At 37.9% G+C, this 19,196-nt stretch overlaps 1 protein-coding gene across 1 annotated transcript in view; it reads left to right on the top strand.

Annotated features, from left to right (window-relative positions):
• The window catches only part of ERC1 (ELKS/RAB6-interacting/CAST family member 1), a 294,006-nt gene that overhangs the window by 91,381 nt on the left and 183,429 nt on the right, over positions 1–19,196 (top strand). The window contains exons 8-10 of the mRNA XM_082308445.1: positions 14,801–14,938; positions 16,192–16,332; positions 17,455–17,595. Of these exons, the coding sequence (XP_082164571.1) occupies positions 14,801–14,938; positions 16,192–16,332; positions 17,455–17,595 (420 nt within the window). The remainder of the gene's footprint in view (positions 1–14,800; positions 14,939–16,191; positions 16,333–17,454; positions 17,596–19,196) is intronic.

The following is a 19,196-nucleotide window of genomic DNA, read 5'->3' as shown; positions in this document are numbered from 1 at the left end:
TTTAGAGAAATAGCATTTGGGACAAAAGATAAGTAACAGTTACTCTGAAAGAACAACAAAAAAAAAAGGCAGTGAATCAGTCACCCCTTGCTTTGGGGGGAGGTCATGTTTTGTCTTGGGGAGGGAGGGTTAACACTCCCTTCACTGTGTGATGCAGCTGCGGGCAAATAAAATGCAAGTTTTAGTATCTGAACATAGCAGTGGTTTTTGGCAGCTGCCCATGCACTGTGTGATAATTGACGTGTGATAAAGTAAAGGAAGAACGCAGCTGGGTATTTTTGGTTTTGTTTTTTTTGTTGCTGTGCTGATGTTACTTGTTCAGCTAGTATTGGGGAAGACTCCAAATGCAATTTTCCTGCTCTTTTGGATAAGAAGCTTGCCTTTCTCCAGAGGAAATAAATGCCCTCTGCTTTTCAAAAAGCTTAGAAATCAAAATAAATCTCTTATGCTTAATGATAAGAAATACTGTGTGGCAGGAGAGAGGGACTGCAAATGGAATTTATAACTCAGTTGTTTAAAATCAGTACTGATCATAGTTACTACCACCGTGTTTGTTTAGTATTCATAACTTTTACGGTTCAGTGTTTGTACTTTAAAGATTATTTTCTTTCCATTCCCTCATTTGTGAAGTAGATTTACGTCCTCGGGCAGATCTTCTGCTCCAAACCTGAAGAGATGAGAGAGCACAGAGAAGGAACTGCATTTTCAAACATTTAATTCAGTTTATGGTAGTTTCATCTTCCCTGGCGTGACCTTGAACTTGCCTGCCAGGTGAATGAATATGTGGTTTTCTAAGAATTAATAAAATGCAAGATGGACTTTTAGACATCTTTTTGAGATGCTCTACAATGGTATTTAGTGCTTAAGAATCCTATAGTATTTACAGCGTAGGCGATGGCCCATTCAAACCTGCAGCATGTGTCTGAGTCTCTGGTTGTACAAACTATACAGAAAAGAACAAAGTAAGACTGTCCCAACAAAGATGGTCCGTGTGTACATTTACAAAGTGGGTGAGCATATGCACTCTTATTTCAGACTGGATAAGTTTTTGCCTCTGTAATATACCTGTGGTGAAGCTTATTCTCTGCTTTTTACATGCTTGAATCATGAACACTTAAGGAGGAGCACCGTACAATGCTCCAGGATCATATTGGCCTGCTCATCAGCCCAGCTTCTGCAGGGAGGTGAAAGGAGGATATGCTGGGCTTTCTGCTCAGCTAGGACTGATGAAATAGCTACTTTTCTTCAGGAACTCTGTGGCTTAACAAGCAGTGCAAGTACAAGAGTATTTCTGTAAATACCTCTCCGTCAAAAAAAGACATACTTCTGCTCCTTTTACTCCAGGTCTCAAGGCATGCAGCTGAACTGGTTCCAAACCCAGTTCAGAGATTTCAAACACCACAAAAAAGACCTAAAGTCCCCACGGGCTTGTGCCAGCTTCTTTATTAAAACTGACAGATGTGACCTCAAAGATGTGTCCTGGAGGGTCACGGGGAACTTGTCCCTGTGTGTCCCTGAAGGGATATCAGACCTCTTCTGCTGCTGCTTTTTCTTTCATTCAAGCCTTTCTGTTATAGGCTTGATGACTACCACTGAACGTAACAAAGTTCAAATTTATGGCTTTTAGAAATTTCCAGAAGCTGTTCTGTCTAATTTGTTACCCTGTGTCTCCAAGATGCTGGAGTCCCTTCTCTTTTCAGGAATATCCTCTCAGAACTGGTTTACCAGGTGGGATGGGATTTTTAGATCAAGGTATTATCTTCAGTTAGAGTAATAATAGGAAAAATTAGACAAGCATTTAATCCTTCATCTGCATCAAAATACCTCTAGATAAAATCTTGTGGTAGCAATGAAGGTGCCAAAGAAGACTGGAGAGGCTTCATTATGTGAGTTCAAATTCAGCATAATTATCCTGTGAGGTTTTTTCATTTCTACCATTCAGGAAGATGAGTTGTTTAATTTCCACATGGGAAATGAGGACACAACACAGAATTTATTTTCGTTTTACAATGAGCCATGACCACTTTGAAAATAGGATGCTTACCCTTCCGGTCGACTTCCCACTTTTCTGAGAATCCATTGAGACTTTTTAGAGCAATTGCAGCCCAGCTCAGATGGCATGGTGTATCTTTTTTTTCTTCTATGAATGTACGACTAATAAGACATTATTAGGGCAGGGGAATATGTCTGTTTCTTCATGCCACTTTTCAGCTCTTTGCTAGTTTAGTTTTAAAGGTGACTGATTACCATACAGATCTTAGTTTATTACCGCAGCTTCAGGTTCAGTGTCAGCAAGATTGCTTCGCTCTCAAGAGAGGATTTAGCTCATAAGATTTGATGTTTTTTGATTCTTTCTGAGCCATATAATAACATAGATTTTTCTGATTTGCAATATGGGTCCTAAAAGGTCCACAAGCTTGGCTTCAGACAGTATTTTCAATGGCAGATAGTCCATAGGTTACAGGTGCTGGTAGAGGTGACAGTGTATTCTCCGGGGACTGACCCAAGGAATATACTTTTGATCTTCTTGCCTAATCCAGATCAGTCATGGCAGATGCCATGTAGCTTGAAGTGCACTCCAGCAGTCTCATTGTAAGGGCTTTTGGTTTCCAAAGGAGCACACATTTCACAGCTCTAAGTTGGGTGCTGTTACGGCCCTCACCAGTGAGTTCATAGCCTATAGTAACAGGTATCTTGTTTAGGTTATAATAAACAGTACATGATCACTTTTATTAATTGGTGAAATTCCCTTTTGTCTGTTGGATAATTCATACTTAGTTATTGAAAACAATAAATTGCCTCCTGGGCATTCTTGGCACTACAGTGAAGAGTTCAAATTGCTTTATGTCATTAAACCAGAAGTGGGAGACTTAATACAGTTGTCCTAAGCACAGGCTTCTACTGCTGAAGAACATTGTAAGATGTTTTTACATTGAACATCAACAGAGGAAGCATGAGACTTTTCTATTCCTAAGGGTCTTTGTTCAGTGCATTTACAGTTTTATGGCAGATTGTTTTCACAGAATCATGGAATGATTGAGATTGGAAGAGGCCTCTGGAGGTCATCTTGTCCAACTACCCTGCTCAAGCAGGGCTACCCAGAGCTGGCTGCCTAGGACCACGTCCAGACAGCTTTTGAATAGGGTTGCATAAAAATCACTTTTATTAAACTTCAGAGTAGTGAAATCCGTGAGTGAATTTACTCAGAGGTGCCTAACACGCACTTGAAGATTGTTTAGTAAATTATGTGGAACATCTAAACTAGTAGAGGAGGCGTAAGTTAAATTTGAAAGATTGATTTTACACAAAACAAATTTTATGCTATTGCAGTAATTTTTAGTGCACAGTTATGGCTACCAATGCAGTAGCTATATTAGAGGAACCTACTAGATTCTAAGTAAATTTTTATGTCTGGCTATATTATAAATTAGAATTTGTAAATGGAGAATATGCTGCTTTATTTTTATATAACCCCCTCTTTTGCTTGGAGCGTTTTGTGATACCACAATAAAAAAACCATCTGGATCGTATGTAGCATATGTACCTATATTCCCAGCTGTATGGTGGTAATCTTTTAAAAAATTAAATGTTCTGATGTGTGCGAAAGATAGCAAGCCAACTTCTTATTTTGAGATCTAGTAATGTAAGGAACATTCTCTCAATTTCTACTGATGTTATTAAAGAATCTTGCCTGCTGCCTTTAGTAACTAAAGTACCGGTCTTTTTCCTGAAGTAACGAATATCTGTTCCTGCTTTTAGATAAGTAGTTTCAAACAAAGAAGGAAAACAGGACTGTGAGGTTAACGATGTTAGTTCTGTAGTTCAGGTATTGTAGCTGGCTAATGTAGGGTTTTAAACTGATACACATTGCTGTAATAGTGTCACATAAGACTGATAGCAATAGCAAAGTTACAAGAAAACTCCATTGGAGTTTCTGGTATTATCTCTGCTCCAGTGTTCCAAAAAACTGAAACCACAGTTCAGCAAATCTGTCGTATATGGAAGGAATATTTTTTTTTTTTTTTTTTTTTAGTATCCCTCAAAGAGGAGCAGTCTTTTTAATATTATGTCCTTCTTGTGCCTTGAGATAACCTCTTGATTGGCAAGACAGAACATTACTCATAGGTAGTGGGACTGACAAATCCTGGGTTCTTGAAGGGATCTGGGAAAACAGCCAACTGTGAGGCCTCTTGGCTTCATTATAAATTAAACGTGTAGTTTTTCTGGCAAGATAAAGCTAATAAGCTTTGTTGGTGTATTCACTGTCGTACTAGACAAATGCAAAGTTCCCTATGATTGAAGAGGCAGGAAAAGCAAGGGCGTATGCCATTTGTGAGGTTGCTTACATCAGTCTTCCTCACATGGCTTTTCATTGCTCTGTGGGTTGCAAGACTTCACAGTTTCCAGCGCTTTGGTCACCAGGCGTCCAGGCGTTTTCTGCCCCTGGAGGGATTGTCTGAGACGTGTCTGGAACAGACATTAGTGATTGCATTAGCCAACTTAGGGATCTTCACTAGAACAAGGAAGGAATAATTTTTCAGTTTCAATCAATAATTCCCTGGATTCAAGAGGGAATTTTGAATCTGCTAGGCTAGGCAGTCTTCTAAGGTGGGTCTCTGCACAATATTTATACAGTCATTAGGACTGTCATAAAGCACAAGTGTAAGAATAGCTTTCAAGCCTGTGATTTCACTTATCCAAAGGATAAGAAAACTGGTCAGTATGGAGTAGTGTCACCGCGAGAAACTAAGATCACCTTGTCTCAGAATAGCATGTGTTAAGTAGGATGCTCCTCTGTGTGGTGAAGGGCTTACATACCTTCTGGCACAGATGGGTGGAGGATGGTTTTAAACACAGAACTTCTGGAAAAAGAGGACCACTTTCTGTCCCTTCCAGCTTTTCAGTAGAGACTGGAGTGTTGATTTGCCTAAAGCAGTCTGTAGTATAAAATGGGAAAGAATATAATCCAGTGATGGTGCTAATTTAATATATTGGGTTCTCAAATTCTTTTTTCTCTCTCTCTCTTTTTTTTTTTTTTTTTTTTTTTTTTTTTTTTTTTTTTTGAGCACGGGCCATGAAAGAATTTTGAGAGTTTGATATTTTGTCACCTGTCACTGTGTGTTCTGAAGTAATTCTGTAAGAGCAGTGATAGCTAAATACTGAAGAATACACACATACACACACTCTCACTCTTGTGTGTAGTATTTACAGTATGACTTCCTAATCCCTTCCTATTCATCACTATATTCTTTCCAGGAGAATAAAACAGGACAATCACAGTTGACTGGGCATGTTTTACACTGGGATTAGAAGCATCCCTCCTTTCCAGAGCTCTCCCCTCTGGTTTAGGGCAGTTTCACCTTACAGTATTTCTTTGATCATTTTAATAAATCGGTGGTTTGGACAAAGTAATTCAGTGTCTGAATCCAAATCTCATTTAAAATCTTTGTTCAAGTTGTACAGCCTTCTGCTTGAGTGATCCTAAATGATGATGTAAATGGAGTTTAGTTTGCTGTGAGGATTTCCTTTACAGTCAACATTAAATCCCATGTTCCCATCCTATCCATCGGTCTGCCTCAATGTTTCGTCTTTTCTGCTCCCTGATTTCCATTCTTGGGTATCGCAGTGCTGTGATGTGTTAAGCCTTTTCTTTCTTCGTGTCTTTTCTCGTCACTCTTTCTTCTGTAATGAGAGTGCGATATGTAGCACTGTGCTATGTATGTATCTAAGCAGGGATGTGTCAGCAGTTATGTTATCCTTACTCTGTGTAGAACCAAAATCAAAACATAAAGCAAGTCAGGAAAATAGCATCAGTATTCCTGAGTATATGAGATCAAGTTGCCATAGAATGCAGAGTGTTTTTCACAATAATAATAAATGAAACACTATACTTGGTTTATCCAAGTAAAGAAGTTTAATTCATAATATACTAAGTTTTTCACTTGACACTTTTAACGTGTTATATAACCTTGTGAAGCTTGAGCTATTTTAAAAGCAATGTCACAACGTCTTAGTTTTATTCTCTTCTTACAAAACAGAATATCAGATCTAAGTTAACATTTACTGGTTCCAATTTTTTCCCTTGTTTTATCAGCCTTCCACAATGAAGTAGTTTTGTTTTCCTTATTTTGAACATTTGGGAACCATCAATACTGAAATACTCCAAATTATAGTATTTGTATTTTTTCTGGAATGAACTTTCCTAAATCAAATCTGTGCGCATTTGTTGTCAAAGTCTTTTCTGGGACTTGGAACAGGAATGAGCAAATGTCCCCAAAATACTTGGGTTTTTTTAGTCCATTTGTATTTGGTAGGTCTTACGAGTAAAACTTTAGAAAGCATAGTCACAGAGATTGCTTCATGTCAGGACACAACTGAAAGGAGAATTAGCATGCTGTTATTCTCCATGATTAGGCCAGGATTTCAACAAAATGGATGTTATCCATAATTAGACTGTGAAATAAATTACCAGATGATTTCAATTATGGTTCTCAGTATAAGTGACATTTTAACATATATGAAATAAATGAGTACTATATAAACTTAGTGTTTCATTGAAGAGGAGAAGCAGAGTCTAAATGAATTTGTTTTGCTATTTATGATAGCAATGTTCTGTTTTGAATTACTTGGGTGAATGAAAGTATTGCACTCAAGTTGGAACCAAAAAATTGTCTTAAACAACCTAGGTTGAAATCTTGGTGGTGGTGCGTAATGGATACATTCTCTTAGTTGATCAATACCAGCAAAAACAAGGGGTCGCCCAGGGAAACTTTAAAACCAGTGATAGAGGCTCTTTTATGGATTATGTAATTACCCGTATGTACTTAACCAACTGGCTCACATATTGCCAAAACAAATATCTTATGAACAGCTTTTATACTTTTGTTACTTCATTTGCCTTTTACATAAAGTGTTGCCCGTCCATATTAAGACCTGTATGCTTTGAGACATAACCAGTATCAGCGGGTTGGAAAGAGTGCCTCCCCCTGCACCCCTCACTTAGAACCCTCTCTTGTACTGGCCAGAGTCCATGATAGGATTTTACAATTCAAAGACGCTGCTTTTGACTAGGTTAGGCTATTGATATTATTGAACCTCCTCAGAATGAAGCAATTTCTTAACTAAATTTAACTGTTTTACAGCTGTCTAAGGATGTGAGTCATTGCTAATGCGTAATTTTTTCTAGACAAATGCTTTGGAACTGAGACAATGCTTAAGAACATATATATTGGCTCCCCGAAAATGTGAATTTCAGGTCATTTACCAACTCAAAAAATCAGTCTTCAGACTTGGGGTCCTAATTGCTTTTTTTCTTTTTTTCAACACACACACACACACACACACACACACCCCGGACTTGAATTATGCTGGAATCTCCTTAGAAGCTTGTAAGAAAAATACCTCTCAGTTTTCAGAAGTAGCAAACTCTAGCGATAGGATTCTGTTAGAAGGTTTGAAGGAAATTCAAGGTATTTACTAGCAGGACAGAAGGATTGCAAACATGATAGTAATATTCTGAGAATATGATTTGAAACATCTGGTTTAAACACTGTTTGTTATAGGGAATACCACAGTACAGAAAAAATTCTTTACTATTCAGAAGATACTATAATTCAGTTTATGGTGACTGTATTTGTTAGTTCTACTTTGCAGTGATCTGTCAGCAAACTGGTGCTACCAGAGGATGATTAGGTATGCAAAGGAAAGGAGGACAAAAGGAAACAAAGGGATGGAAATGTCCTTAGAGATTGTTTATGTAGACATAGCTGAACTATTTTTCTGGCTGATATAAATCTATTTGCAAAGCACCTTTATAAGAAAAAACACTGGAAAGAGAATAGTCTTTTGGATCAGTGTCAGTTGTTTGTTGCTCCTTCACCAAAGGTACAAAATAATTAACTGTCTATACAAGTTAAGTCAACTTTTGTTGTAATACCACTTCTTCCTGCATATCATTCTTTTTTTAAGTCAACCTTATTGTGTGTGCGCGTGTGAAGTTAGGTCAAGAAAAAGCATAAATTGCATTAGGTGTCCTGCAATTCCTAGATAATTTTTTTAAGCTTTGTTTTCGCTGTGTGCAAGTTTCTTCCTTTTAAAGCAGTAGCTACGTGCCTGTTTGTGGTCCATACATTTATTTGATAGTTAAATTTTTATTTTAAGTAGAAATCACAAAAATAATTTTTTTGTGCATTCTAAGCTGTATGGCAACAAAGCGCTTTATTTGTAAAACTAAGTGCTGTAGACCGTCATGCTAATTTCAAAGGACTTTTTGCAGATTGGGGATCATGTGATTAAAAATGACAAAAAGATTTTATCTTCTGAAAAAGCAAGCAAATTTTTTTTTTTTTTTAATGGGAGCTATTCTGAATTTTAACTGGACCTGAGTAGCAGTCGATAAGCATGACTGTAAGATGTACCACTATACTGGAGTTTCCCCATCTCAGATTCTCTTTTTGTCTTGTCCTTCTTCATGCTCTCCCCAACCCCTCTAGCCTGGTTCTCTTTCTTAAGCCAACTGTATGTTCCTCTGTAGCCCACGGCCACTGAAGGAGTCTCCTGGTACAAGATTCTCCACACCAGTTCAAGGGGTTACAGAGTCCCACTACGTTAGGTTCAGCAACATCAGGGCGTTTCCAAAGTGCACAATGGTATTCCAATATGATGTTGCAAAGACAGTAATGTTCCAGATAAGTACTGAAGTAGAGCAGCAGTAAAAGGAAGAAAACTGTCTTGGGAGGCAAAATAAAAATTAATCCTGTCTTCACTGGGTAGCAAAATTAATGTAAACTGAACAAATGTTTACCGCTTAACTGGACAGTTCACCATCTCTACACTGAAGTGTTAACTGGGACTCCAGAATTTAAAGGTCTTAAAGAAGAGAGAGAGACCACCACTGGTATCTTGCATTTCATAATGTCTTTAATTTACTTTATGCTTAACAAGCTTTACTAAGTTGACTGATATGCAGACTAGTCGGAGATGATTTTTAGTATGATGATTCAAGAACAAGAGTCTCTGAATAAAATTTAACAACAGTTTAACCATTTTATCAGTTGGTTGGATCATAAAGTAAAAAGAGCATACTGAATGCAGCTGACCTTTGGAAGGAACTCCGACTTGGGTTTGCCAAAATTTTACTGAGAAAAGGGAAATTGTTATGATCTATCCTGAACTTCAAAACAACTTAAAAACCTCACCCTCGCAACAAGAACGTGTTATGCCTGAAGCTTCAGCATTCATTCAGATTTGGCACATTGCTGCTAGTCTTGGGAATTTAACCTTTAAAATTAATAACATTACTTTCAGTCTAATTGATTCAATAGAGTAATATGATATTCACTGATGTGACAGACCTTATTTCACTGGGGACTTCAAAAGCAACACCTGATATTAGAGGTTCAAATGGAGCCAACACATGTACAAAAGATCAAATTTTGCTTCCATCCATGCAGTGATGAGCTATACTCCCCCCACCCCCCTGTCCTGCCCTAGCAATTTGTTAACGCTAAACTAAATGTAGATTTTTGCAATTCATGCAGGATTGTTGCAGTGGTACTTTTTCAAGATCTGCAGTAGAAAGACAGTTACAACGATGAAGTTTTCAGTGTGACATTTATAAAACTGGAGCTTAATCTTACAAAACTGACCAGTAATACCTGCTTATAGATTTTAATTATGGTCTCCAAAAAATTACTTTCAGAAACACAGTAATACTTACAAATCCAGTAGTATAGCTTTCTTGAACAGTCTCTCAGGACTTAAGGTGACCTCTCATTAGTACACTTTAGGAACAAAATTTCTTGAATTCAGATCCATCTCAATTCTCCAGAGTAAACGTCTTACCCCTTCTTCTGAAGCAACAATTTTTTTATTGTGTCAGATACAACAATGTGATCATGTCTATTGTAACTGTTATGTTCTCATTCTGATTTTGATGCAAGCCCACCTTTCTCAGCTTGTCAAATACGGTGGGATTCTAGCAAAATCAGGTATGACTGCAGGCTGTCAGATTTTTATAGTGATATTATTATTAATGATGTATTCTTACATTGAAGGGAATGGCATGTCTCCAACTAGACAGAATTGTAGCTGTTCTGTCATCACACACCTGCTTACTTGCCCACTCTCTCTTCCGCAATAGCTTTTTTGGTCCTCATGTTAACATTCCTGATGCAGACAGAATCACCTCTGCCTGTGATCGGTGAGAATCCATCATCTCCTTGTAGTCATTGACCCTGGAGCTGACGTGACCAATGGCGCCTTTACAAAACCAAGGAAGAACTGTTTGGAAAGCTCACAGCTTATGTGAAGTTTTTGTTTATTTGGATGGCTATGCCATAGGAATAGAACAGAAAACCTCTCAACCCACCTGATAATTTAGATCCTTTTTACAGTACTGCTTCCACTGGATGAAAGCTAGGATCAAAAAAGGGGGAGGCTAAGCAGTACCCTGAGATACTATTTTGTACATCTGCTCTTGTCATACGATCACGGAATATTATCAAGTGTTAAATTGATTGTCTTCCGTATAGTCAGTGTATATTATGATGAAGATGTCACGTTGCTGATCAAAACAATCTCTTTCTGGAGCTGCACTGAGGAAGTCAATTGCAGAATGTAAGCCAAAGGCATTTTCACCTGTCTATAGAAAAAAAGTACAGTGAAAGATTTGTCTGTAGGTAAGTAATATAGCTAGTTACTACATATTGGAGATAGATAGAAACAGTGGAATATAAACTTTCTCAAGTTGAAAAAGATTTTGAATTTTAAATGGACATTTTGCATTTTTTAAATATTTACAAACAGTATTGGATCTTCATTTTTCTAGGAGGATTGTTTCACTTAGTTCATTCTGAGACAACAAGAAAAAAGTTAAAGGGCTTTTACCACTTCTCATTTATTTTTTTTCTTTCACCATTTTATTCCTTTTAGAAGTAAAACAGAATAGCAAGAAGAAAATGAAAAGTAGGAAATGAAACATAAATGCAGTTAATTCTGTTATAACCCAGCTGATGAAAGTTATCTTTGTAAAGTGTCGATCTTTGATTAAAAACAAACATTTTGAAGGAGGAAAAGGTTCTTCTCCCATTACAGGAAGGGGGGAAAAAAAAAGAGATTGAATGACCAGTTTACAAACCCACTTCATTTATTCTAATTCAAAAGGCACTGGTACAACAGAAACTGTTTTCCAAGTGTTCAATTTACACGTACCCTAGGGTTGATGATGGTTCTTGGTTGAAGCATGATATGAAGATCTACTAGTAACCACTGACTAGAGGCATTTGGGAATCTAGTGGGCTTGATGGGTATTAAACTAGATGCATCTCATTTAATTCCCCAGGCTGTTTTTTCTTCTCATTTGCATGGGGTTTTTAGTGAGATTAGTATTTGCAAAAAATAAAATGCTTCCTTGCCTTTGGAACAGAATGCCAGAGGAAACTTCTCTTGCCTCTGCTCCTGTGCTTCAGGGCTGGAAGGCAAAGCAATTAGTTCCACACAACTAGGAATAAATCACCGAGGTTGAAATGGGATAGTGCCTGACAACTGGTAATGTTGGGAAAAAAGATTTCAGTTAATCATTATTGATGAGGAAACTGGTATGCGGAGCAGATGATTCCAGTGTATGTATGTCTATCTTTACAGTAAGCTTAGTGTTGCTAACTTATCCATAGATTGCTGTCTTTACCCTGCAAAATAAGTATATATGGCAAGAATAAAGATTGTTAATAATCTAATAATAGTTTCTATTTTTTATTTTACCTTTTTAGAAATTTTGTACAGTAATATATATTCCTTAGGTTTGTAGAACATTTCAGAGGAAATTTATCATCTTCCAAATATTTCAAGACTAAACAGTGCTGTTTCAATCCTTGTCCCTTTATGTTTTCCAGAGGGCTTGGAGATTCCATTGTGATTTATTTCATCTTTTGGGTAGAAAAGAAAGACCGCATTTTGGTTATCTTTTTTATTTCTATCTGTTATTTAAGAATTTGTTCAGCATAACTTTTTTGGAGGGCTTGGGTAGGAAAAAACGATGGTAAAACAAATATGATGTACATTATGTATTCTTTTTGAAAAGGATTCTCAAACTACTTGTAAGGGCATAATAGCAAAATTATTCCTTAATTAAGTATATGGCCAAAACGTAGACTATTCTTTGCTTTTTTTCTTCAGATTATATAATTTTGGAGAACCTATAGTTTAGCTATTATTTGTTACAGTAATGGAGGGCTGGGAGAAAAATGGAATGAAGGCAATTATTATTGATTGTGATTTCATGAAGGAAATTTTGCATCTATTATGATACAGGTGTTTCAATTTGGATACAGCAATTGATCCAGTCCTAGTTTTCTGTGATTTTAAGGGCATGTCCTTGTTAGGAACCATCAGTTATCTGACCCTGCAAAAGGCACAGCTGTAGGTAGAGTGGGATTTTTAGGTAGTGCCTAGCTGCTAGTGTGACTTAGCACCTTTCAGTGTACCTGCTGTTCCCTGGATGATAACGAAAGGCATCATTCATTACTCCAGACTGAGAAGCATGCATATAGACTGAAAGAATAGACAGGTTCACACTTTCTACACATTACATTTTTAAATTATTTTTTTATTTGGTATACAGGAATGTGCAGTTGCAATGGGACGATGCAGCAGTCATACATAGTACTGTCGTACAGCTGTCATCTTCCTCTGGTCACAGCAAACAGTTACTGAAACATGAAAATGCATGCTGTGCTTGTGCAAATGCTTGTGCTGCGTTGGCAAGTGTCTTAATATATGCTGCATCTGAATTATTTACCTGTCTCTTGTGGATGGTTTGCTCACAGCAGAAAGTCACCCCGCACTCTCCCCTCTTCAGCCAGTTGGAGCCTTTGCGAGAGTGTTTCGCCTCCAGAAGTAAACACGAGTCTAAGAATAGCTCGGCCTTCTTTGTAGTATATTTTCATGGGTGGCTGTCTAAACAGCCAGCCTGTCTAGACAGCTGACAGCACTGAAAGCCCGTAAGGTCAAAAGCAGCCACATAGGCTACTCTTGGGGATGCTGCCTCCTCGGTTGCTGTACGTCTGGGCGCCAGGAGAACTTTTCAGTCAGAACTAGTAGGGGTCTTTCTGGAGCTCCATGGGCTGGCTACAAATGTATGCCAATAAGGCATTAAATAATAGATAAAGTGTATAAAGAAGGAATTTTCAGTAGTTATTTCTGACTCACGTGCTATGTCACCAGATATGGTTTTTTGGTGCTCTTTAGAATTTGTTTTGTAGTGTCATTTGTGTTGTGCCCAAATTTAAATGTTAAGCATAACTTGGAGGCCTAATACTTTTTTCTAATAGAAACTAATGACAAAGATAAACCAAAACCAATTTCAGTCCATTCCTTGAAAAAAACAACAAAAAACTTATATAGTTCTTCTGCTATCAGTAATATATAGATTGTGTACCAAGCTGGAGTGTAAGTTTACATGTTCTTGCATAAGAGAAATAAAAAAACCCCAGCTGGTATGAAGAATCTTATGCCAGGAGACTCCTTCTGTGGCCATGGGTTGCAGAGGAACATTAGCAAGGTTTTCCTTGAATTAGGTTGTTCTTCCTCCTACCTTCCACTTGTAACACATTTACCATTATTTGTGACTAGGTGTTCAGCCTCCCACAAAATCTTTTACATGTATCATTACGGATCTAGACCATTTTTTAAAACTATGTTCCAGATGTAATTTTAATAGAGATAGCAAAGTAGTAGTGGACGTGTCTAAATAGCCATTTGCTCTGTAGTCACAGCAGCTCAGTTTTTCCAGGGTTGAAGAGTAAAACCTGGGAATGTAATATAGTTGCTGTATTTCTCTAACCGAGGAGCTGCTAACAGCTGTTCAACAGGTGAAGCAGAAAGGCTAGTTAATGCTTTCGTTTAGTTTAAAAAATGAAAAAATGTCTTTGAAAGAATATCCTGCTACAAGTGTTTTGGAGATAGGTACCTTACGTGCCACGTGTCATTCACCAGTTTATGATGTATGCTTGCTGATGCAAGAAGAACTTGTCAGCAACAACAACAACAAACAGGAGGCAACTGAGAAATCTGTACCCAGTTTAATCCTTTGCTGATAAATTTGTTTTTGACAAGTTCTCATAATGTCAGTGTGTCTGTTTCTTGTGATGTGTGTGTATGCATAAAATGGGTTTAGCATTAGGTCTTCTCAGTCTGTCAAAAGATATACTCAGAACTCATAAACTGACCAAATTCTACACCTGCAGAAAACAAGGCTGATATATTTTCTACCCAGGGAATGACGCTTTGTGCTAGGCCACCATATAGCAAACCACCATGTAAGGTGAAAAAGCAACATGCCAGTACAGTAAAGAATATGACAGTACCAAAGGAAATACTTAAAATAATATTTCTTCACAAATTCTTAATTATCAAGTGCCTTTTTTGGTTTATGTATGCAGTAATGTCTTTCTCAGCTTTTTTCCTTTCATATTGTTAATACATCGATCGTCCTTCAGCCACACAGTTCCCAACATCCTTGGAAATTAGGAATAGCACCCTTACTTTGTTTATGTTGATCTTGTAAATATTATTTAGACTTCTTGCTCTAATTGTTTCCTGATTATTGGAAAGGTTGCTGATTCCTTGTTAATATTTGATGGTTTTGGTTGCATTGCTTGATGTTTTGACGTAGTATTATAGGAACTAGGCCCTTGCCTACTTCCTTTTCTTTAAGAATATTTTGAAGAGTTTAATATACTCCTAAGGTGATTTTGGATGGTTTTGCTTGCTATTTGCTTAAACTTTACTCCTCCTCTTTAAGATTGAAAACCTTCAAGAACAGTTAAGAGACAAGGAGAAGCAAATGAGCAGCTTAAAGGATCGAGTGAAATCCTTGCAGGCTGACACCACAAACACGGACACTGCCTTGACCACGCTGGAAGAAGCACTGGCAGAAAAAGTGAGTATGGAAAGCCTGGGGCCCCTCCGTCGAAAGGTGCTGCTAGTTCATAACCTCTCTGAAGTCGGCTTTTCCCTGGGCTCCCTGGGCTGGGCCTGCGAGGGCTCCCGCCCGCCGTGCCGCGGCGGGGGCGGGATGAGGCGCGGCCCCCACCAGGGGGCGCCGCAGGATGCGCGGAGCGCGGCCGCCGCCGGGGGGGGGGGGGGGCGGTGCTGAGGGGGAGCGGAGGCGCCCGCCGTGGGTCGGGGCGTGAGCTGCCCGCCGTCGTTCCGTGTGAAAGAAACGGCTCGTATCGTGGTGTCGTCTCTCTGTGTGGTGTACCTTTGATGCGGTTGTGGGGTGCCTTACGTTTCAGCCGTGGGTTCTTCTGCTTTTTTTCCTTTTTTAAAAAAAAAAAAAATCCTGGCCAATACTTTACTTCCTCTCATCTCTCTCCTCAGATAATTTAATAAGAAATTCAAAGTTTTGCTTTGGTTTTTAGTTCCCAATATTGAATCACAATGAATATTTCTCCTGATGTAGCTGTAGTTCAGTCTCACTTTATTTGTAGCTTTATCGTTCTCATTGTATGTTTTCATGCTTGCCCAGTTCTCAGGAGATGGCGGACTGAGGGAGCAGCCTTGTCTGTTCTGGTTTGGTGGGAAAACTTTTGGGGGTTACTGTATATTTTTTTTCTTGATTCCTGGAGAACCAGGGTTACGGCTCCTTCAGTTGGTCACATTCTGTAAATGTAAAGCTATGGTAAAGATTTGCGTGAGGCTGGGGAATTCACTTGCATCCCTTCAGCTTCCTTGATAACCAAGACTCTGTTGATATCTAGTGTACAGAAAAGTTGTTTTGTTGCCTTTTCTTACTGCACATTAATCCTGGTGTCACGTACACACTACACCCCTTCTCTCTGAAGGGCCACAGACTTAACTGTACATTTCAGAAAAATAAGATTTAAATAAGTAAGGAAGCAATATGTAATATATCCTGGTCTAGGTTAATTTTGATTATCAGAACCAGATTAATTGTGTTACATTGTAACAGTACTGTGAACTTTCAGAGGTACAGAAAGCCTGATGTTTCTTAGCAACGAATCCATAGATTTCTCCAGTTTCCTCCTTCTTGAGGGATGCGTTTTACAACAGTAATGAAAAGAAAATGGCAATATCCTATACTGCTCCTCCTTGTCTACAGTGTGTAAGAAGTGTTGTGTAAAGAACTCTCAGAAGTTGAACTAAACTTCACAGAGTGCTTTCTTTTGTCAGGAAAGGACCATTGAGCGCCTAAAGGAGCAACGTGACAGAGATGAACGAGAAAAACAGGAAGAGATCGACAACTACAAAAAAGACATTAAGGACCTGAAAGAGAAAGTCAGCATTTTACAAGGAGATCTCACAGAGAAAGAGGTTGACCAGCAGAATGAATCTGTTGTGTTAGAATTGTTTGTTGTATATGTATGCATTATATTTGAGATGAAGAAAACTGTTCCTTTATAGTAATGGTCTTTCAGCAAGTTTATCTAGTAAAATATATTGTTTGAGAATTTTTCAAGGCGTAAATATGTCAGAACCACCTTTTCATGGATAGCACACAGTCCCCGTATTTCCAGCAGCTAATCGTATTAGTAGTGAATGAGCAGTGGTCAATGATAGCATTTACTGGAGCTACGCTGATAGACAACTGAAGGCAGAGAACGAGCTTGTTCCTGTCTAAACATAGGGAGGAAAGGATGGAAGTTGATCAAAGCTGTGGGTGCCAAAAGCATGCAGGTAATGTTTATTCCTTTGTGCAAACAATACAGCTAGTTCTTTTGATTCTGAAGGGTCCTTTTTTGATAATTAAGTTGGTTGTTGGTAATGAGCCAGTTGGCTAGACAAATTAACCTAATTATATTAGAGAAATAGAAATGTTCTCTGTTCCTCTTTTGGAATTGTAACATACAAGTCTACTTAGAATCTTTTTTTCAAAACTCAAAGTAAAACAATACAAAAAATACGCACCCAGGAAGTGCTAAGATTTTGTCTATGTGGAAGTCAACATTTGACAGGAAAAAAAACCAACACAAAAATGGTTCGGAAAACAAGAAGTTGAGATGTCTTTTGGAGTTAGGTAGCGTGAATCAGTTTCACCCCATAGCAGCTGTATACAGAAAAGCTTTGAACGCTCTCAGTTTTAGATATAGTGGCCAAATCTGCTAACCACATGTGATTTTTAAATACGATTTTGCTTAAAACCAATGTTTCTTAAACATGACTGTCACTGAAGCACAAGTTGCAGTTTACAGAATCGTCCATCTTTAAAAATGGTTTTAAAATTAGTTTAGACAACATTTTATTTTGATCCTGAAAACCTGAATTAAATCAAGCTGTCTTAAGTCAGTGACATGAACATCCTGACAAAATACATTGTTCTAAGTTGGATCCTGAACATAGTGTGTAGGGATAGGAAGAAAATAAAGACAAAAAAGAAAGTAGCTATTGCACATAAAAAGTACGGACTTGATAGTTATTTTACATCTTTTATTTTAGTCATCCTTACTGGATCTGAAGGAGCATGCTTCATCCTTAGCTTCATCAGGACTGAAGAAAGATTCAAGACTCAAAACACTAGAAATTGCTTTGGAACAGAAAAAGGAAGAATGTTTGAAGATGGAAACTCAATTGAAGAAGGTAATCTTCCTTCATAATTATATATGTGGTGTAAACATTCAGTGTTAGACAAATTGGCCATGTCTACACAGAAAACTTCGGGTCTTAAGTTTGAATTCTGTGAATTGCTCTTCAGCAAGAACTGTGAAGTTGTGTCCATGCAAACCGTATTACAGGCTAAGCCCATCAGAAAGTAACTTCAGACACTGGTGCTAATTTTGGACTTCATTTACATGCAATAACAGTGACGCTGACTTTTTTTTTAACAGGTACTAGGAATTAAAGACTTAGTCTGCTTCAGTACATTTCCTAGCAGTATTTGTGCTATTAAACTGGTGTAACAGCTGAAAAATTAACACGTAAACATTTCACATACCAGTTATCAATGCTTGTAGGTGTTAATGTGATAAGTTCAGATACATGATTGGCCCGGCCCATAGAAATGCATAAAAACAAATTAAAAGCATGTGTCACCAGTGAAGTGTGTGATCTTTTGTTTTAATCTCATTGCCAATCACAGCTGATACATTGGTAGGAGTTTGCTGTTCAGAACAGTAATACTCTATTAGAAGCAAGCTAATTCATTTGAAAAGAATCTTTGGGTTATGTTTAAATTGCAAACCTTCTTTATTTTAGCTGTGAGTAGCATAAATACTGCACTGTTTAGAGGAACATTAATTTGATTTTTAACTTTTCGATTTTAAAAGAGCAGGTGATGAAGAAGCACAAAACATACTAACTCAAATACTGCTAACAATTCTATTTATAAAATTAGAACAAGACAAAAGGCAACATGATTTTTTTAAAGAAATTTAAGTCTTGGATTGTGGAGTTCTATCTGTTTCTTCACATCTACCCAAGAAAAGAATGTGCTGTAGTTTGGAACTCTGTCCTAGTTCCTCAAATGAATGTGAGATCAAATTTTGAGTCATCAGTCAAGACCTGTTTAGGATTTCTTGTTGTGTGGGTGCAAGGTGGGTGCTAATGCACCTGAGAACTCTGTGTAAGTGAAACTCCATGTACACATATCTAGACCCATGTTTGCCCTTCTTTTTAATTCTATTACACAAAATAAACAGTTCTGTTACTCACCATCAACAAAGCCCAGTAGCAAGGAAAGATAGCTGTGCACATTTAGTTGGTCTCACAGGGTGTTTTCAGTGTACCAGTGGGTATGTCAGAAGTCCTGAAGGACCCTTTCATTTGAATTCTCTGTCGTGAATTGCAGTTTCACCCTTTGTCAGTGCGTTACTGGTAATGAGTCAAGGAATATATTATAGCTAAGATTTGCCAGAGATTGTTATAGCAATTGGATGATAGTATTAGCTTGTAGGTAGACAGTTGCAGTGGAGAACATTATTACAGTTACTTTAACAAAAAAAAAGGTACTAACTGGGAGAGCACATAACAAATAGTTAGGTTATGAACAACCAGTTGCGGAAATTCAATTAATTAGGGCATGTGTCTGTATGTTTAGCATTTGTAAATGTGCTGCTTTTCGGTGCTTCCCCTGAGATCGCTTTCCTCACTACAAGCAGTGAGTATATCAGTAGTATAAGCAGGTGTGGAGGTCAACCAAAATCTGGTGAAGCACTGCTAGCTAAGAGATGAACATGCAGTTA

The sequence above is a fragment of the Platalea leucorodia genome, assembly GCF_965183815.1.
Source record: "Platalea leucorodia genome assembly, chromosome: 4".
Taxonomy (NCBI): domain Eukaryota; kingdom Metazoa; phylum Chordata; class Aves; order Pelecaniformes; family Threskiornithidae; genus Platalea; species Platalea leucorodia.
The sequence above is the reverse complement of the archived record's forward strand: the minus strand, read 5'-3'. Positions and strand labels throughout refer to the sequence as shown.